At 24.9% G+C, this 23,031-nt stretch overlaps 1 protein-coding gene across 1 annotated transcript in view; it reads right to left on the reverse strand.

Annotated features, from left to right (window-relative positions):
- The window catches only part of LOC129612760 (ankyrin repeat domain-containing protein SOWAHB-like), a 67,985-nt gene extending 60,065 nt beyond the window's left edge, over nucleotides 1–7,920 (reverse strand). The window contains exons 1-2 of the mRNA XM_055526520.1: nucleotides 7,726–7,920; nucleotides 6,791–7,578 (exon numbers count right to left, since the gene is read on the reverse strand). Coding sequence (XP_055382495.1) covers nucleotides 6,791–7,578; nucleotides 7,726–7,852 — 915 coding nt within the window. The 5' untranslated portion in view covers nucleotides 7,853–7,920. The remainder of the gene's footprint in view (nucleotides 1–6,790; nucleotides 7,579–7,725) is intronic.
- Nucleotides 7,921–23,031: the final 15,111 nt, after the last annotated feature.

Consider the following 23,031-nt stretch of genomic DNA (forward strand, 5'->3'; position numbering starts at 1 on the left):
GCAAAATATCAATATAATGTATGTACGTGTAAAACCACCCTCCGATATCATACAATTCTCTTATTGTTATTAAAAATCTTTATAGGTTAAACATTGAAATTTTACTTGATTATTGCCGACAAAATTAATAAAATGCAACAGCTACCATTAAAGCAAGAAAAAAAGAGAAAAAATAATAATAAAATAAATAAATGCCCAGCTTACTGTTTCCTTTTTGACACGAGAGTTCATACATCACATTTTCTGTTTTTTTATCTCTATTATTATTCTAAAAATAATAAAAGAAATAAGTAACAGAGAGACATAAGTAACAGAGAGATATAAGTAACAGAGAGAGAGTAACGTTATTTTCTCGACTGTTTTCTACATGCATTCATGCATTTACCATTCTCTTCAACAAACAGAATATTTTTCGAGCAACATACTTATAAGAATACTCGCGACTTATTTATCATCGAAATTTAAATGATTCTTGAGCCGAATATCAACTGACTAAAATAAAAACGTGTTTGGTAGCTTCTCTTTTACTTCTTGTTTTATCGAATATGTAAAATGTTTTATTGGTTCACGCAGCACGTTATAAGAATTTTTTAAAATTTCATTCGAATGAATAGCATTTTCCGAATTATTAACGAATTTTAAAACTTATTCTAAATTTCCAATTACAGTGATTAATGACTCTAATTTATAGAATTTAATTATTAAAAATTAAGCATAATTAATACAAAATAAGCAATCAAACATGTTCGTGAACTATCTAATTTATTTTGAACTCAAGCATTCTCATTACAATATTGTACATTACAATTCCCGTTATTGCATTACAAGCGGGAAAATGTGATAGTACAATAGATAATACAATAAGTAGCCAGAATAATAGAACAAAAAATAGCAGCTTGTCTATAGTTATTCACCTTTTTTTTTTGAATAAAAATAGATTTAAACATTTGATTTTGCTATTTTTATAGTATTTTAAGAATTGGATATGATTGACATATTCTAAGAGGTGTCAAATTTTAAAAGTTGCTCGTGCATAGAGATTTTGTTTAAATAAGTTTTTAGTTTTTATGTGAATATTTCCTCCTTATTTTTCAATATTTGTCAGGGTATATGTGTAAAATTATGTATTTAAGGATAAAAACGATAAAATCAATTTTTCTGTATAAAAATAATGATGAGGATTTAGGATTTTATTTTTGATCTTTTACTTTCAAATTTGTTTATTTTTTAATTTAACAAGAATTTTTGTTAATTTTTACAAAATGTTATTTTTATTCGAAATTAATCTTATTAATATTTTATTTGATTTGTAATGACGAATGTTTAATAATCCGTAAAAATCAAATTCTAAAATCTATCAGAAAATTTTTATATATGTTATACTTATGCGTATAGGTATGGCAGGGAATGGGATGAAAAGTGTGCCATGGATTTTCAATATTTTAAAATTGTAATTAATGTTTTCATTTGAATTTTTAATTATTGAATATGTAGTATTAAAAATGAAATAATTTTTTGCTTTAGCACTATTATTATTAAAATTGTATAAGATGCCATATGTATATATTGATCTGATTCAAGTTTAGTTAGTGAATCTTGATTACACTATTAAATTATTACGAAATTTGTGCTATTTATGACCTTAAAAAGCTATTAATGGCTTTGAATTTTAATATCACCAATAATTTTATACCTATATTTTCAGAATTCTAATACATTTCTAATAAAATTTTATGTCAATATCAAATTTTAAATTTCATTTAAAAAAAAATTTATTAATTTCTGCAGTAATTTGTATTCAACGTTCAAATCTAATTAAAAATTAAACAGCAAAATGAGCTTTGCTTACAGATGAAAATATTTGAAAAATATTTCGGATTTAAAGAATAATAATAGTAATTGCAAGAAAAATGGAAGTTCAACATGTATTTTAATATTTAAAATTAATATTTAACTGCGGCTTGAATAACATTTTGTACATATTTCAAAAGCCGTGCTACAGGTACGCGGCTTATAAAATTTTAATTTCTTTTGAATTTTCCTGACATCCAAAATGCAGTACTATACATTATACCTGTGATCCGTTATTTGTAGAATTAAAAAACTTTTACAGTGTTGGCAAATTCCAAATTGCTAAAAATTGGTTTAATTACGTAATTGATTGAAAAAATCCAGACTACAATGTATGTAGTTGTTTTTAAAGTTTTAAAATGCATTTTGAATATCACGGTTTTTCAGAGTTTTTTATATTGGGAATTTCAATATTAATTGGGTTAATTAATAATTCAATAATTTAAAATTCGTATAAAATGATCTAGATCAAAATAATATATTAAACAATCCTGCATACAATGAGTGTATTCTCCCGATTCAATGTTAGTGCAAAATACAAAATTCAAATTAATTTGAATTTAAATTTAAATTCAAAAGTATTTCGTTTATATCACAAAATTATTTCTTAATTATTTCTATAAAAATTTTATTAATTTTTTTTTTTTATTTCCATCTATTTCGAAATTCAAAACACGTTTTTCAATAATTTCATTTTCATTTTGTTATCATTATATTAATTTTTTTTTTGTCTATTTTTTAAGAATATTTCATTTATCCTTTAAAAGCCTTGTATTTTTGTGTTAAATTTACAAACAAATTACAATATAGGAAAAAAACAAAAAAAGGTTCACTTGGTCTTTATGTTAGAATTTTTTTTCTTTGTTTGCTAATTCTTAAAAACTAATGCATTTTTATGTTATTTTAATACATTCTAAAAACTTATGTTTTTCTTTTTTAATACAAAAAAAAATTTTTTTTTCATTTACACATAAAATCATGTAAAATTTTAAGTTCATAAAGTATAGAACAGAGTTAGAGAACGTTGTGTTAACGGATCATAGAATAAGAACGAGAAAAAATAGAGTTGACCGTGTCAACTAAATCAACTCAGAATTACACGCTGATCAAAAACATAAATTTGAGGCTATATCTCAGACCATTATTTTTCAGCGTTCGTATAGAATTGTTTTCAAAACTAAATTTTTAAGGAAATAAATTCAATAATGGTAAAATATATTAATTTTTTGACGAGCGTACCGTCAACTACCTAATAAAATCAATGACGTAAGAAACTGGTTCATGGTTATCAACAATATCGTGCACCAGCTTTATGCACCTCCTTGGAGCGAAGTAGGAATAACAAAATATTTTAATTTTGAAATAAAATTCAAAAAATTACAAATACTCTCTGAATAAAAGTTCAAATATAAAAATTTGATAAATTTTTAGGAACAATGGGTAAGCATTATGTAGTACATCGACAATTCTATAATACAAACACATTTTTTTTAAAACTCTACTCTTCTCTTCAATTCTAATTAAGAGTTCCATAATTTGTCTTCTAATTCTAATAATCTAATTAATTTAAGATAATTTGAGAATTTGTACTCTACCTGCCTATACACATCTTTGAGTTCTTTCTCCATATGATATCTTAATAGGGCGGTTTCGCAAATTTCTTTTCAGTTTTTCGGAATTCTCTATTAGCATTGTAAAATTTTTATTCTAAAAGTTTTTGGCATTGTAATAATATTTTTAAATTTATATCAGATAAATGGTTTGTAAGTTCAAGCATTCAATATTTCGCCAAAAGTCGCAAATTCATAAAAATTTCACATATGTATGTTAAAAAATTAACATATCCTATAATCTTAGCTTAAACTTTTAATATAAGATTAATAAAATTTTATTAATTCAGCCGAATAGTCAAATAGTCTTTCCGCTACAAATAGGCCCATTAAGTCCAGGTTTATCTCATCTGTTATCTGATAATTTATTCTATTATTTTAATATTTCACTTTGATAATCATCATCATCATAATAATAATAAAAGAAAAAATTAATATAGCACAAGGTTGCATTAAAATACGCAAAATAACAAGATAAAAAATTGAAATAGAAAATAATAAAATGAACTACAGAAAAAGAAAAAATATTGAATGCAACTTTTCACTAAATAATTTTTAGCTTTAGTTTTTCCCCAATTCAATATTTTTCTATCTTTTTTTCTTCTTTTTTGCCTGCTTTTCATTTTAGAACATAAAATAATGTTTCATGTCAGACTAGAAATTTTTACAAGAATGATGTTGTTCTCGTACAATTTTTTTTTTTATTTCTTGTACTTTATTGTTGTTTTATTCTATAAGTCTAACATGTAACTAACACTAAAAAAAACAATAAAGTATAAAATTTTCCTTTTTTTTATATATTTTATTTAAAAAAGGAAAATAATAAAGGAACTAACAAAAATTATGTGTAAAGTTGTTAAAAGAGGATCTGAGGCTTGAATTCTCAAATAGAGAACCAAAATAAAAAAAAAAGCAATAAAAACAACTTCTAATTTTTCTATTTTTACCGAATTAAAAAAAAAAAAAACAAAAAGGCATAAGTTCGGCATGCTTCAATCTACATACAACAAAACAAATAAACGATTTTCCAATGCAAACACACGCTGATGCAAACCGTACCCGTAATAAAAAAACAAATTCCAAAATAATGAAAAAAAAAAACCATTCATTTCATTGAGCTCATCATCAACACACCGGCAAACAGTATATTAAACACCAAAATCTTTCATTTTTAGAATAAAATTGGAAAAACTACAAAGAAAAAAAAATTCTTTTTTTTTTAGATTTTTTTGAATAAAAGAAGAAAAATGAAAATATAAAAAGCACGTACACCATGTAAAACATTACTAAGTACATGAAATTGAAACTAAAAGTCTGCAAAACGATTCCAAAATTTTTTTTCCTCTCATTTTTGTTCTTTTTTACATTTTTAGTTTTGTTAGTTTTATAGCGCGTTGATAATGTGTTAAAAAGGCCTCTAATATTGTATAGTAAGTATAAGATAAAATTAATAATATTTTAAAATAAGAAAAATGTTGCCACATTAAAATAAATATTATGATTTCAATTTTTTAAATCATTAAATTTGAAAGCTAATGTTCGAGTATTTCATGAATCTTTAAATAATTTGGGAGGCGCATTTGTTGAAATTATTTAATTAGGCAATAACCATGGTCCTCTCCTCATAACTATCATCGGTAAATAGCACCGGAGTAACAGTCGCAAAAACTAAGATAAGGATCATTAATTCAGATTATTAAGGGGCCGGAAGGAGAGGGGGGTATAACATGTATAAACCAAAATTATTTAATTAAATACCCTAATTTTCAAAATTTCGAATAAAAATTTTAGCCGAGAATTTTATTTTTGAAAGTACTTTCAATAAACCATTTTTGAATTATAACTAAAAACCTATAATTATAAGAGGCATTATTTAAATATATTCCATTGATTTATAATAAATAGGGCAAACAAATGGCTTAGGAATTCCAAATTCTAAAATGGAAACATGCAAGCATTTTTATATTGCTAAACTATTAATGCTGGTAAGTATAAAATCAAAAACTAATATTAATGAAATTAAAATTAAATTAAAATATTTGTCCAAGTTTCAATATTTAAAAATATTTTTGGATCTAAAAAATTAAAAATATTTTGATTACTATTATGATTTTTTAAAATTTTCGAAGAACTAACATGGTATTTGTGCAAAAATGCCTAAGATATCAAATGTTCCAATATTTGTCTCCTAACAAAAAAAAAAGAAATTCTAAATTAACAAAACAAAAATGAAAATCTTAAGTATCATTTTCCTATTAAAACAATATTCATTCTAATTTCATGTTTTCATAAAATAAATATCTCAGATCTAAAGATTAAATCAAAAAAAATTACTTGTATCAAATCCTGATCATCAAAAAAAAAAAAACTTTTCTGGTTTATTTTTTTATTGTATTCACGTTTTTATTTTTCATTTCCATCTTCCTATTTCAAAAATGTTCATCTCCTACACAAAAGTACAACATACCTTTTTTTCTGTGGATGATGATGATATTACGAGTAATAAAATTAATGGAATTGTTTAATTCAGTGCGATATATATATATTAATATATTCCTGTTATTATTGTTATTGTTTTCATATAAGTATTCTATATCATGACCAATTTTTTTTGATAAGATTTTAATATTTTATTACAATTCAGTATTTCTCACCATAAAGAAAATTTCATTAAGGTACCAGAAATTAAATATAGACATAATGCTGTACAAATGTGCCTTGGTATATAAAAATTAAAAAATAGTTTGTTTTTGCACCAACAAAAAGAAAAAATTAAATAAAAAATGCAAAACTAAGTATAAGGGAGAAAATTTTTTTAATTAATTTCGTTAACTACCATTTTTAATATAAAATAATAAAAACTAAAAAGGTATAAAAGTAGATTAACAAAAAAAAGGTAATAAGAGAGTATTTAAGTATCGTGTTTTATAGTGATTTTGAATAATTTAAAAATTCCTTTAACAAAACGTTTTTATTATTCTCAGTGGAATTGCACGAATTGTATAAGCAGATTTGTAGGTTTATTACATTTTTCTTACTTTCGTCTTATGCTTAATAACTTGCTGCCAAGTAAAAACTACATTCACTAATAAGTCACGTGACGTTGTAACTATTATTGAAATTAAGGTTTCATAAAATCAAAAATTGTTTAAATTTTCAATTTTTGAATTAAAATTTGTTGTTCACTTAGTTCATTTACACTGCTAATTTACTCTTAAAAGGTAAATTTATAATTTTAGTTAGAATGAATTTGCCTACGCTTTACACAACTTAACTAACAATCATTTAAAAAAATTGCAAAACTCAAATAAAATTTAATTGTCACTCACCTTTTCCGGTTTCTTTTTTGATGGTGGAGATACAACTTTAGCTTCTTCTTCTGATGCCATTCTATTAAATTTTCTAGTAGCTTCTTTAACACTTATTTGATTTTCACTTTCAGTTAGCTTATTATCAATTTCATTATTAGATCGTTGACCAATATTATTATTCTTTTCTGGTAAATTTCCTTTATCATCAACATTTTCTTTATTTTCTTCATGAGAATTTTCACGTGATAATGAACCAATACTATTTTGATCAATACTTGTACGTTTACGTGGTGGTAAAATTGGTGGTTGCTGTTGCAATTGATGTTCTTGTTCTTGCATAAGAACATCATTTGAATGTAATGATTCATCTGATGTTATTGGAATTGAAGATACTGTTTCTTGTATACGATTTGGATCAATTCTACGTACAGCTGCAGCAAATTCATTAACACATTCACGATAATTTGATGTCATTTCTTTTGGTACACCAATACCAAATGAAATTGGAACATTTTGTTGTTGTAACGTTGGTTGTACAACTTTTGGTAAACCAGAAATATTTGGTGAGACCTCTGGTGGTGGTTTATATGGTGGAGGTTGACGAAATGGTGATGAAAAATTTTCTGATGATATTGATGAATTACCAGGACTTGCTGGACTTGGACAATCAATTGTTTTATTAACAATATCTTCAGGCGGACATTCATGTAAATATTTTTTACGTAAAACCAAAAATTTTTCATTATTTTCACTTTTCATAGTTGCCAATATATTAACATAAGATTTGAATAATTTTCTTGCTTCTTCTATTAATTATAATAAAAAAAATATAAAATTAAATTGAAGTTTATGAAAAATATTACTTTTTTTTTAAATGCAAACATTCAACAAGTTGGATAAATTTCAAGTTATTTGCAATAACATGAAAAATTTTGCAGCTCATATGAACTTACCTTGTGAATCAGGATTTGTTAGAAATTTACGAAAATGCTTAACTAAAGCATGATTTGTTACTTTACAATTATTTAATAACATATATTTTCGTATTTCCTCTAATGATAAAGCTAATGGTGGATCCATTTTATTAAAATTTAATTAAAAAACTTTAATTGTTTACAGAAAACTAAAAAAAAGCGCACTCAACTAAACTATTAAACGTCAAATTGAATGAAATAAAATCATATGTTCATAAAAACAACAACAAAAAGGAAAAATAATGGCAGCTCTATGACTGAATCACAGTTGCTGAGTCAGATTGAATGGCTGAATAAAAAAAAATATGAGTAATACTTTATTTTGTTTACATTTTGTTATGAGTAGAAAAATGAAGTTTCAATGAAATAAATGAGTGAGTGCTTTTTTTATTTCGTTATTAATAATTTGAGTATTTCTGTTATTTTTCGTATAGAGTGAGAAAATTTATGCTGCTGTAACTGTTTAAAATTTTTTTAACAGAATATTCACGGTACTTTGTGTAAAAGTTTTAATTCATTTCGGATTTTAAATACAATTAAAAATAAATTATTATGATTGAGAAATAAATAAATCAAGATTTTTAAAAATTTTCCAGAAATCTTTGGATTTTTGATTTTATTTAAATGTTATTAAAAATTAATTCCTGTGCTTTGTATAAAGCACTGTATTAACGTTACCATTCTTAACGGGTGTATATTACTAATTTCAGATGGGTTTTAGGTACGAGCCCTTATAATTCAAAAATAGCTCTGTTCCATAAATGTAAACTCAATAAATGTGTGTATTTGCAATTTAGCTCAAATAAATAACAACTTTGCAATTTTTATATGCTGTTGTTGTCGGCCGCACTTTTATTATAATTATATGTTCCAATTACTTTAAAATAGAAATGAAATAAATACAATATCTATAATAACTGCAAAATATTATTGAGAACAACAAAATTTAATGTACTTATATAAAAGTCTTCCATTTTTAATATATACACAAAAATATTGCAATTTTAAATTTGTATATTTTTCAAAAATGCATATAACACTATATATATATATATATATATATATATATATATATCTAAATTTATTCTCATATTAAATATAACGATTGTATGGTCTTAAGTCATATCCAGATCTTTATAATATAAAATATGATTTCTTGTTGAATTTCATCCCAGTAACTATCTAAATATATAACAATTTATGCATATGTGATATATACAGTATATGTGATATATATGAGAATGCATCAAGATTTGCATATTAGAGTTGTCAAAGACAATTTTTACTTATACAATATAATAATATATCATATGGGAAATCAGAAAAGAAGTTTCAATTTTTTCGAAAAATAATTAAAATTTCTTATAAAACTTATAAATTATATATACGATTTTAATATTATGTTGGTCCTATATATATATATCATAAGATTATTTATTTATGTAGGTATGATATGTGATTGATTATGCAGATTTGATTTGAGTACGTATACATATATATATCTACATTTTGATGCAAATATAATAACCCTTTTTATTATATATTGAGTTGAATATATAAAAGACTAATATCTTATATTTTTAGGGGGAAAAATTTTATTTATTATATATAGAAATCTATAAAGGATATTAAAAAAACAGGACGAATATTAAAATAAACATTGGTATTTTTAAATATACTTAAACATATAGGTGTACAATACTATTATATTGAAATAAAAATTATTTTGGAATGATGAATTCTTTAGCTTTTTTGCATATACTATAAAATTTACATATTTCTATATTAAATGTGCATATATACACGTCAGTATACAAGAAGTTTTTAATAAATCTGAGAACATAATGGTGTTTGTATATACTATATAAATGCTATCTTCAATTGAATTATGAATAAGGAATGATAAATAATATTTTGTTTCCCAAACAAGTATATAAAATACATTAAGAACATTAAAATTAGTTTGAGGGTTAAAAATTAGATACATTTTTACTACTGTCACATACCATCTAATTTTTTTTTATAATTCCTGAACAGAGTGAAATATATGCAATGTGCCAGTAGAGGGTGTAAGTGTAATATTGCAATTGAATGCTGTTTCTTAAATTTTTATTTCATTGGAATTTCCTTATTATTTAATTGAAATATAAAAAAATGTAAACAGTTTGACTGCTTAATTGCATGCAATCATACAGTTGCATTTGAGCACACTTAATTATCTAAACCTATAAAATACAAATGTAAGCAATCAAATAGTTGAAAAACTAAAAATTGCGAGTTTGCCTTAGCCCCAGGTACTCGCCTGTAATATTATAAGTGAAATTTTATTCTAAAATTAAATTTCAATTAATTTTATTTGTATCCATTTAAAATAATTCTGTATCGGGTCTTATATAAAGGAGTACCATACTTTTTTGTATTGCGGTTCATTACATGCGTTATGCGTCCGGAATGACAAAAAATATCAAAAAACATTTTCATTTTTTGGAAAATGTTTTTCCCGATCTCTAGTTATATAAGGCATCAAAATTAGTTTTTGTCGGAAAACCGTCAAAATTTTTGAATTTGTTTTAAATTGCTCAGGAAATTTGCTATGAACAAAGCCAACTTGTTGTACTCTTAAAATAGACTAGTAAATAAATGAAAATCAACCTGTTATTTTGTAGTAATTTTAAAACACAATTATATTCTCATTTTTATAAAATATAACAGTAAATTAAATATACTGAATGATTTATTTACTTTTACGATATTTGCTAGTTACCACCCTGTATTATGCTAAAAATATATAGATTTTGTGCAAGAAATTTTTGCCAATATATAAGTAGGTATATATGAACATTTATTGTATTATTCAAAAATATTTACAATATCACATAAATACACACTCAGAATATATCACAAAAATTTCATTTCCTTAAAAATCTTAAGTGTATTTAGTTAAGTTGTCCTTTTTTAATTGATTCTCTCTATACTCTTATACATTATTTTATATAATAATATTTATGTATAATTTGTATGAGTAACTATAAATTTTATTATAAAGAACAAAAATAATTTCTTTTAAAAAATTTTGAATCCAAAAAAAATATTGTATTTTCAAAAAATTTTTTTAGTGCATGTTATAAAACATAAGGAATGCATAAATTTTAACTATAAAATGTAAAATAAAAAATTGTTGTCATTTTTCTCTTAAAAAAATGTAAACTTTTCCTATATTCTATTTCCTTAACAGAGGAAAAATAAACAAGTCTAAAATTTCTTGTCACTCGAAAATCTTTCACACATAATCTGTGAACAGAAAAATTATTTTTTTTTTTTTTAAGTGTCTTATTTAAGCCTATATGATATATAAGGGGGCTACATAAAATATTTGAGGTCTACTCCTTTTTCTTTTGATTTGCAAAAAAGAAAATATTTTTTATTTGTCAACAGTTTTGTTTTAAAAAGCAAAATACACGAGAAAAGAACAAGAAATAGCAAAGCAAAAAAAACAGGACAATGACAAGAATTTGTCCTTTATTTATTTAACAAATTTTTCTAATATTTTGCAGAACAAGAATAAAAAATTAAGAAATGAAAAAAAAATGGTTATGATTACCAAAAAATTTTTCTCATTGTTTTACTAAATTAGTATAAGTATCGATATAAGCCTAAGGATTCGAGAAAAATCTCTATAGAAAATTAAAAATATTAGAAAAATGTTAAAAAATATTGTTGAAATATTTTTAGTTTATTGCCATCCTGTCTCAAATACAAATTTTAATTAAAATGAAAAACATGTAAATTTTTAATTTGAAAAAAAAAAATTATTAAAATTTACAGATTTCGTCGGTTAGCTCCAAAATGTACTTGAATTTATAAAAACGACATACTATAAGTAATTGAGAGGAAGATTTTGAAAATTTCATTCAACCTCATAGGTTTTTTGGTGGTGAATGAAAACGAAAATACTAAAGGAATTCAAATCAAATAATAAAATTAATGCCAATAAAATTGAAAATCCAAATTAATCAGTCGTAAACTTAAAGACATCTCAATTTTTTGAATCTATGCGATTAAATGCAATTGAATGAAAACGAAAATTTCAAAAAATCATTTAAAATATAATTGAGTTTAATTTGAAGGAGTTGTTAAATAAGAAATCAAATAATTTTTATTTTATAATTCAAAATTAAAAAGTCTGCATTAGAGTATTAGATATTAGTCTACAATATGCTGTTGTTTAAGCAAAGAAGACGGAAACACAAAAAGAAACATGATTATTTTTTTTTCCCAAAATTTCAAGAAAACAAAAAACTTTAAAATTTTTGTAAAATTTTTAAAAAGGACCTCTGTAATTTTGAAAGTAAACACGTATTCCCTAAGTAACACAATAAAACCAAGTTTCTTCTATTATTTGCATTAAATCTGTCTGCAAATCGTATAAGATTTCATGATCAAACGAATCTAATATTAATTTTGAACGTTATAAGCGTTGGAAATTAATTAAATCACATCGAATTATAAATTAAATTATACATAATTTTTCAAAAAAATACCGCAGTATTTCCAATATACTTTCTTATTTTAATATAAAACCTATATAAAGTCCGGTAAAGGGACAAACTATTTCATACGTCTCAACTGATTAAACATGTCTTCAATCAAAAATAGAAAAAAGTGGCGTATTTGGTTTTGTTTTGCTCTCAATATGCTTTGTGTGTATTAACAAAAAATTAAAATATTTTCACTGTTATAATAAAGATTGTAATTTAAAGCTCAAAACTCAATCGAATAAAATAGTTTCGAAAATAATGCCAAATTAATTATTCGTATTTTCGAATATCGCCATAATAATCACCCCCCAATTTTATTATTTCTTGTCTTTTTATAGTTAGAAAAGACCAATTAAAATTTATTGGAATTTTAATTTCTTAATATACAAATAATAAGAAATGGTTGATGTACAAAATTTGCTTTCGATTCCTTCCTATTCTATTTAGAGTGCTTCTAAATTTTCTAAATTTTCAACATAAATTTTTTGTTTCTCCTAAAAAGGATTCACTCGTAATTATTGTTATACATATATAAAAAATAATTTTTTTTTTCTCAATAAAATTTATTATATATTTTTTTTTTGATCCTTTCAGACTAATACATGCAACATTGTATAAAAGAATTAAAAATCATCATCAAATTTGTATAAAAATTGTATTAAAAATTATGGGTTTTTAGCCTTCTATAAAATGCCATATAATAAATAAGGACCCATACACACATGGCTATACACAATTTATGGAATAGTTTGTATAATAATATGTAGGTGCATTATAAAATTTGTTTAAGTGCTTCAGAAGAAGAAGAAGAAGAAGAAGACGTGTTATCGGACCGGATATATTTTAAAATATTATATAATAGTTTAACAAGAAAAGTAATTTGTCTATATATTTTTAAGGAAGAATAAAAATTTTCCTATTGACATCTGTTTTTTATATAAAATATATAGAATATAACACTTAACAATAGAAATAGATGATGAGTGCGGACATTATAAATTAGAACAAATTTTTATCATGTTATCCATTTAGTAAAATAAATAATTTTTTGTTTTTAAATTCTAAATTTCGTAGTTTTTTTTTGTAACAATACCCTTAAAAATAAAAAAAAATTGCATATAATTTATATTTTATGCTGCTTTTATTTTTGATAGATGATCGTAAATTTTGAATGTGTCATGTACAAATGTGTCATTTTTATTTTTGTGTAAAGAATTTAAGAAAACAATTATTTATTATAGTTTTTTTTTGAAAAATATTAATTAAAATATTAAAAATTGACAATTAAAAATATTTGATTTGTTCTTTTGAAATGTAAGAGCCGTATAGTTGTTTTGCCTGTTCAGCTCAAGACACGCTATATTATTCTTTAGCAAGGTTACAAACCTAATAAATCTAAAAATATACTTATATACTATTTCGTTTTTAATATTTAAGCCCTGCCATACTTGCATATAGTGTCTGCGTTAAATATTACAAAAAACCGCAATATGTCAGTCTGCTGCCTATTATAAGATGCTGCCTATGGTGGGCTGAGAATAAGAGAATTTATATTATAATATTGTATTACAATTGTTATATTTTTTATAATAAAAGCCATATAAGAGAAATATTAAACGGAATAGATGTTACTTATAATATTTAAAGAAGCAACAGTTTTTTTTTTTCTTCTGATTTTCTAATTTACAATTGGTGGTTACAGGAGCCGCCATAATATATACCATTATATAGTTTGTTCAATATTAAATGGTACTTTTAAAAATTTCATCTAATTTAAATATGCCAATATTTATGCAAGTAATTATTTTGGGTCAGTCGTGATCGTGTATTTTGTTATTTTACTCACAAAGTAAGAAAATAGTGAGAGCCTATTATATAAAATTGTATAACATAATTTTCCAAATGAGAAGAATTTTTTCGTATTGCATATTATTTAATTTTTTTTTCGAAATTGTATACTAAAATTTAATTATTATTTATTCATTTTGTTTTTGAAGACGATAGGTTTAAATTACTATTTTAGAAAAAGTAAGAAAATCGAATTAAAACAATGAGTAATCATATATTGGAAAAATGAGAGTTCTGAATTGAAACTGAATACAGAATTAGGATTTTAAATTTCCCTTCGTCTACTGTTTTGGCAACTTATATATCGCATAGTACGTATTCTAGGGCGCAATATTATCTTAGATATTATCATTAGTTTTTCAAAAAATATTTTAATTTTCTAAAATCTAATATGGAAAATTGTAAACGTGTATTGTTTCGTATAAAAGTAAAGATTACCAAAATTTGGACACTTAAATGCAAAAATCAAAATTTTCATTACACAATTTTCATGCAAAATAATTTAATAATATAAATACATACATATGTACATACTTACATACAATTTGTCGGGGTTTTTTTTTTACCAAATTTATTGGGAATTCACACTTATTTAGTTGAGTCAATTTGATATTGAATTTTATGTTCAATGATAAGATTTTTCAACAAATTTCATTCATAGCATTCCAAGCTAAATAAATTTCCAAATATCAAATTTCCTTTTTTTAAATTTATTTTTTTCCTATCCAGATTTTCTTATAAACTGAACGATTATTCAATATTTCCAGCCTTATTAATTCATTTCCAATTGCATTTCCAATATTTTCAATTTCATAGTTATCCTTAATTTATTTTTTAATTAATTAGAATCAGGGTAGAATTTAATTTTAAAATAATGGAAAAAAAAATTTCCCAATATTTGCTTGTAAAACCAATAATTTTCTAGAAATAATAATTTTTTTTTTAGAAATATAAGTTTTCAAAAGAAAAATGAAAGGAACTATGATTAGAAATTTTAAAATTTTTAAAATTAAAAAGTACACTTTTTTTATTTAAAATATTTTATTGTATTTATTGTACATATGTATATACCTATAGTATCTATTTATTCTACTTCATCTTATCTTTCAAATTGCATTCGAATTAAATTTAATTGAAATTTATTATTAGAATAAAATTTCATTTACAAAGTTTTATACAAGAAATTTTCCTATAAATTTCATCGTGGGTAAATTCCAGAACATTTGAAGCGATAAGTGTAACAGAGATTTCAACAAGGAGGCTTATTGCGATAACTATATAATATTCCAATTGTACTATGCCATATTAACGATAATATCTCGAAGTACTAGACACACCACAGCTTTAAAATATGAAATTTTACTATTTACTATTTAAAATTATCCAAAATTGTTGTGATAAATTGCAGCTTTACCTAGGTAACATTTTCTGTGGTTAATGCTTAATTTTTTATTATAACGATATAACATGGATGTGGCATTATAATATATGCATATACATATATATATATACATATATGAAGAGTACTAAAAAATTTATTAGGAATTTAACGAACATTATTCATAAACCTTATTATACACAAATATTTTTCGCTATTTCACACACATTAAGCTTTTTTAATATTATTGCCATATTTTCATCATTATGGCAACAAAAAACTTTTTAATCACTAATAACTTAACAATTTACTCCAAACTTATGTTTTAAATATTTCGTTATATTTTTATACCCGTACGAACGTATGTTCGAAGGGTATACTAAATTTGCCTTACCGTTTGTAACGCTAAGAAATAACGGTGTTAGATATAGACTCAAGTGTATGTTTTTGATCAGCGTCAAATTCTGAGTTGATTTAGCTTTGTCTGTCCGTCCGTCCGTCCGTCCGTCCGTCCGTCCGAACGATAACTCAAAAACTAATTGAGCTAAGTTCACCAAATTTTCACAAATGATTTATGGTAGTAAGTGCCAGAACCCTATTGAAATTGGACATGATCGGGGTACCGGTTCGGGTAGCTGCCATACAACTTCAAAATTTATTTGGCTATATCTCAGAAACTATAAAAGTTGTGGTATTGAAATTTCACACAAACGAATATATTAGTAGGGCCAATGTGTCTCATAAAAGTCGTTGAAATTACTTGGCTCCTTCTGGTACCTGCCATACAACTTCAAAAGTTATTTGGCTATATCTCAGAAACTATAAAAGCTGTGATATTGAGATTTCACACAAGTGAATATATTAGTAGGGCCGATGTGCTTGATAAAATTCGCTAAAATTTCTTGGCTCTTTCTGGTAGCTGCCATACAACTTCAATAGTAGTTTGGCACAACCAGTATTTTGAAAAGCACATAGTACTGAAATTTTGCATAAATTAATATGGTAATACGGCAACTTAAAGTCATAGTCTGCCCCCTAGTTACTTATGGCACATTACTTATTCGCACATAGGATAACAAATTCGTACGGGTATCACAGAGTTGACAAGATCAACTCTACTTTTTTTCTCGTTTTTTTTTGTTTTCAACTCATTTTTAATACAAACATTTGTATTACATTGTAATTTTAGTGTCATTATCACTGTTTTTCAATTTTTTTGGCACAGTGCACAAAAAAAAAAAATTCACACCAGTCTTCAAAAAAAAAAAACACAATTTTTTTTTATGTTCGGTTATCCTCAGGATTACCACAATCATAAAAATAAGTTTATGTTATCCAGACAAAAAAATAAGCAAAAAACAAAAATATTTATTTGTGCGCCCGTGTTTGTATGTGTGCAACCCCAACAATATTATACTTTCATTGTATAAATACCGTTTTTCATTCACATAAATTTTCTAGTAAATGCCTGAAAAAAAAAAATCTGGCGTTAAATCTGACAAAAAAAAACAAAATTTTACTAACAAAAAAAATTTCAAGTTAAAAAAAAAAATTTCAATTCTTGTACATTTTAAATATACAAAAAAAAGAGAGAGAGAGAGAGAAAAAATGAGAACATTGATAAAAAAACTGTTCATTGTTAAAAATTATAATAATAATTATTGTCAACAGATGGTACCACGTTATAAACCAATTACCACTGAAACGCGGTTACATCTTGTGGTCCATATTTAACATAGTGTCGAACATAAATATGATTTGCTAAGTAAATTATTTGAAAAAAGGCAAAAAAAAAAACCGAAACAATGGAAAATCCTTTTTTTTTCTCTCTTTTTTTGCTTTTTTTTGTTCATTTGAAATGAAATTTATTTTTATGCTTTCTTTTTCTCATAATTTGTAGTTGAGGTTTTTTATATAATATATGGCAATAATGTACAAGAAAAAAAGAAAATGGCAAATAATTTTTTATAAGAATAATTAGAGGAAATTTGAAAGGTCTACCATTGGGGCCATTTAAAGACCCCCTACAACCAATTCAATGAATACAAATTTATTAAAATTTTTTTTGTTTCGTTCAGAAGATTATATAATAAATGTTGGCTTAAAAGACCAAGACTATGAATGTTAATTGAAAAAATTAAATACTTAAAATCCTAATCATTTATAGTTACTATAGTTTTAGATGACAAAGAAGACACGTTTACAATATCCAAATATTCGACAACAGTTCACGTATTATCGTGCCGCATAACTGTTGGGAATATTTTGTAAAATCCATTTTTTAACTGAAATGGATTTGATTTGGTTTTGTGTGACAATTATTATCTCCAAATTTGTAAAACGATGTTGATATATCGGAATTCTAAACCATTATTATATGATGAAAATTAAGCAGTTGCCTTAAACCTCCTGAATGTTTGAGAAATTTTCAGTTTCGCAATTTTGGCTGCTAAACAACTATATTGTGCTTAAACAAACTCTTTTCTTTCAAAAATTTATCAACAATATTATATTGCAAAATATATACAAATGTGGTTTAAAAGTTAGTTACAAGGTGCTGTTTTATATTTAATCTAGGACTTAGTTTCTTCAATTTTTTTGCTCAAAATCCAATCTTTCAGGCAATCTTCGAATTCCGTACCGAAAGAACTCCTCATCTTTTGAAGCAATCCAGTCAGCTACCCATTTTACTATATCTTCAAAAGCCGTGAACCGCTGTCCAATCAACTCGTTACAAATAGTAGTCAGAAAGGGCTATGTCTGGTGAATACGGCGGGTGGGGTAGCATTTCCCATCCGACATTTTTCAAATAGCTTTTGGCCTGTTTGGAGACATGTGGTCGAGCGTTATCATGTTGTTTAAAATAAGTTTATTATGTCGGTTATCCCATTCTGGCCGTTTTCTAGCAAGAACTCGCTTCAAACGGATCAATTGTTGTCGATAACGTTTTCCATTAATAGTTTCACCAGGTTTCAGAAGTTTGTAGTACACAACACCTTTCATATCCCACTAAATACACAACATAGCTTTCGCACAGTGGATATTGCATTTGGACTGTGATGGACCTGGTTCACCTGGCATTATCCAGAATTTTTTTTCGTTTGGGATTCTCATGATAAATCCATTTTTCGTATCCGGTAACAATCCGATGCAAAAATCCCTTTCTTTTCTGTCTGTCGAGCAATATTTCGCATATGGTTTTTCTCCTCTCCCTGTCTCTTTCCTTCAATTGAAGTGGTAGCCATTGTGACATTTTTTGGGTCATTCTCATAGATTTTAAACGTTTGGAAATGGTTTTTTGATCTACTTCCAATAATTCTGAAAGTTCTGTTTGCGTTCGACATGAATCTTCATCCAGTTACGGCTTTACAACTTCATCTTCAAATTTTTTCGGTTGATCCGAACGTTCTATGTCTTCAACGTGAAATCACCACTTCTAAACCTTTGAAACTAGCTTTCACATGTTTTTTGTGTAGGAGCATGTTCACCATAAGCTTCAACCAACAAACGATAACTTTCAGCATCCGTTTTCTTTAAATGAAAGGAAATTATTAAACTTCCCCGCAAAATGGCCTTTTCAAGCGCGAAACTCAACATTTTTAGGGCGAGAAAAAATATGTTATTGTTACTATTATGAAAAGTCACTTACTGCGCTAAAATATAATGTAATCATCATATACGAAAAAATTTTGATCTGCTAGTTTTTATCTGTAATTCTTTGGGTACATGTAGTGTTACAAAAATATTTTAAAATTTCTTTGTCCTATAGGGAAATTATTCCTGTTTCTATCATTACAAAAGGATTACTGGCAACGACGAGGGTATGAAGAGTTCATGAATCCAGAGTAATCTTATGTAATATAATTTGCTATGTAATAGTGTTTATGTAATAGTGTTTTTCGATATCGAAAGAGTTTTGTAATTAGTACTATTATATAGATATGTTACAGTTTACTCGAGACTCACATTCATTCACTATTTTTTTGGTCATGATATTTCGTAAATGTGAACTCAGCTACTTTTGTTCTAAGCCAATTATTAGCTAATTATTAATAATTCTCTTGATTCATGAAATCAATTTTTTATTAAATTCAATTTCGGATTTTCTTACGTATAACTGTAAGAAAAGCAGTTCAAATTGATATCAAGAAGATTAGGAGTGAAATACTCATACAATTAATAACATAAATAAGAGAATGTTAAAGAATTTTAATTGATGAATGATGAACTTTTAATATTTCTAACATTTCGAAGAATCTCTTGAATCTTCTCTATACTTGTACAGCAAAAAGCAATCACAAATGAGAAATTCTTTTCTTTTTTTATAGGAAGTACCAAGATAAATTCTAAAGAAATAACTGTCTACTTTACATAACTGATTTCATAATAGTAAATTTTTTATGTCATTTGTAATTTTTTTGACAGTTACTATCATTGTCTTAACACATTTCTATGTTAGACAGGAAATAAAAATTTTTTTTTTCTGTTGTTTTTAAAAATTTCATTCCGGTGAAAAATGATGAATTGGAAATTTTGATTGGGAATTTCAAAAATGCATGAGAAAATTTTTCTATAAAATGTAAAATTATTGAAAATTAAAAAAAAAAAAATTTTCATAAATTTCATTGATAAAATTATTAAAAGTATTGATTTTTCATAATTTTCAATTTTAGAAAATTTTATGAATGATTAAAATGAAAATATTGTACGAAATGTGGTTAAAAAGTTTCTAGAAATATAGGAGCTGAGTAAGTTGTTAATGTTAAATAGGTAGACCTTAATATTACAATTGAAAATTCCTTAGTTAAAGCACTCTAAATGCTAGAATTAATAAAAAGAGTCAATAATGCTTAAGAGAAGAAATAATTTCAAGTAATTACTTAATTCGAGTGAGATTCTAAGAGAGTTTGAGTGTTTATTGTATATTATATAATAAAAGTTGTGATTATATGTTTGCCTGTAGATGACATTTAGTTTTTAATGGCTGCAAAGTAATAACAGTTAAACATAGAAAGTTCAGGGTTAGACCTTAGCTAGTCTCGACGTGGCCTGAAGAAACTTGGCGTGACCAGCTTACTTATGCCTTCTTTTATGTTTTTTATTTTTTTTTAGTAAAATAGAAGGAAAGTCATGGCAGCTGCCTAACAAGAGCTTTTGTTCTGAAAATGAAAATATAGTAATCAAATAAACAATGACCAAGAATTCACACTCGACATAGTTTACAAGTCTTCGCACTTCATTACCCAAGCTATGTTATCAAAATTTTCAACTGATATACATATCGATCACAGGGCAGTTTGTCATAACTTCTTTAATAACATGGAATATATTAAATTTTATACAAAGTAAATCCAAATCAAAGAGAGTAAAATTATCAATTCTATAAACATCGAAAATTTATTTGATAAAACTTAATTTAAGGTTCAGGTACGCTTATAATTAGAAGACAATCTTGAACCAGAGAAGTTTTAGAATTCCGGTTTGAGATAGAATATATCGAAATTTTACATTAAAGGACTTATTTTTAATCAAATTTTAATTGATCTTGGAAGCTACTTTAGTTTGGCCAATTTGTGAGGAATTCGAGCTGATTTGAATAAGAGGTGGAAAGGGAGAAATCCGGCGGTACAAAACGGGCCTTAGCGGTTTCTATGTACTCTTTTATGGGTCACGTTTAATAGCTGCTGTTAAAATTTTTATTTGCATGATTTAAGAAGGTTAAAAATTAAAATTAAATTCCAGAAAATTTACTAATATTAGTGTTTGTATAATCTAAAAATTATTTTCAAAATTTTTCGTCTATACTTTGTAATTAATATTAAAATTAATTATTATCACTGATCAAACTGTTTATAACATAATTTGAGGGAATAAAAGAAAAAAAAATTTTCGTCATCTGTCCAAAATATCAAAATTATTGATGTTCATTTCACAATTTTCTCTAAATTATAAATCTTTTACATAATTTGATATTTTTCTCCTTCTTTCTTCTCCATTTCACTAAGTCTCTTTATGGACAAAAGAAAAATATTTTATAATAATTTAATTTCAATACTTTCCTCGAGCATTCTGGACTCAAACATAATGTCTGCTTATATCCGCATACAAAATATTTGATTTCATTAGCATATGTTCTCATTCCTATAAACACCATAAATTTCAAATCAAGTATAGCTATAAATTCAGAAATCTATAAATCACAGTTTAGACATTTTGATAAACAAATTTTTCAAATCTAAAGATTTTTCTTCTTTTATTTCCTTTTCTTGTTGTGGTTGTTATTGTTTGCTGCTTGTTGTATTTCGCGGCTTATTTCGATTATCTTAGCTTCTTGAGGTCAATCACGATTTTCATCGCACGTTCCTTCATATATATTCACTTTTTTGTTTTTTTTTTGGTGAAGAGAACAATCAGATAGATTTATATAATAAAATTAAGTAGATAGATAAGAAGTGAGAAGAAGGGATCTTTATTATGGTATTTTAACTTTTAAATTGTGACAGTTCATTTATTTTATTGACTTTTGACCATTGTTTAAAAGAATCAACAAAAAAAAAAAAAAAAAATTGAAAAACATTTATATTGCGGGTAATACAAAAATCAAAGCCCGACCAACCATGATTTTATTTACTATAAGTTTTTTTTTTTAAGATGAAAAATCGTGCGTAGGTATTTGGTGCTTTCTTTTTTTTTTTTTGTATTTTAACTAACTAAGTATAAGCACTACTGGCTGTTGAATTACATAAAGTAATAGGCTTCTTTATTAATTTTTATTTATTTGATTGTTGTTACAGCAATTTGAAAAGGAAAATCGGAAAAGTAATTGAAAATCGGAGGATGGTATTATGTACTTTCTTTTGGTTTAAAATTTAAAATTTATATAAATAAATATAAGAATTAGTATTTATATAAATAATATAACAATTCAAATATAACAGTTAACGAATAAATAATTCAAAAGTTATTGTAATCCCTAGATACTGTCGAGGATTTGGAATTTTGATACAAAAATATTTTTTGTAACAATTTTCAATATAAAAATATGGAATATTCTTTCGATTTTACTGAATAATATATGAATAAATTATGTATAACAGTTGAAATTTATAATAAAATCATTACGTTTATGTGAATTGTTTAAGTATTTTAATTCAATTCGAAATTACTTTTCATTAAAATTAATTTTTATTAAATTAAAATTGATCAGAATGGTGAATTTTACACATTTTCTCATACTATGTACTTATTATCTTCCTGAAAATATTTTTTTGAACGTCAAACTAGACCAATATTTTAGAATAACGTATAATTTTTGTGTTTGAGAATATTTGAAACGATTCGATTTAAAGAAGATTTAGAGAATCAATTTCAATATTCATATTCAATTAAATTACACATTATACTGCAGAGTGGTCTTGTTCCGGTGTAAACGGGCTCGACAGGTGACCCCTTGCAATTCTTTTTCAAAAAAAAAGTTGCATGAGAGGATGTGCCTTAAATTCGAAATTTCATTAAAAATTT

Source organism: Condylostylus longicornis, unplaced genomic scaffold (genome assembly GCF_029603195.1).
Source record: "Condylostylus longicornis isolate FDR11 unplaced genomic scaffold, ASM2960319v2 ptg000077l, whole genome shotgun sequence".
In the NCBI taxonomy this organism is placed as follows: domain Eukaryota; kingdom Metazoa; phylum Arthropoda; class Insecta; order Diptera; family Dolichopodidae; genus Condylostylus; species Condylostylus longicornis.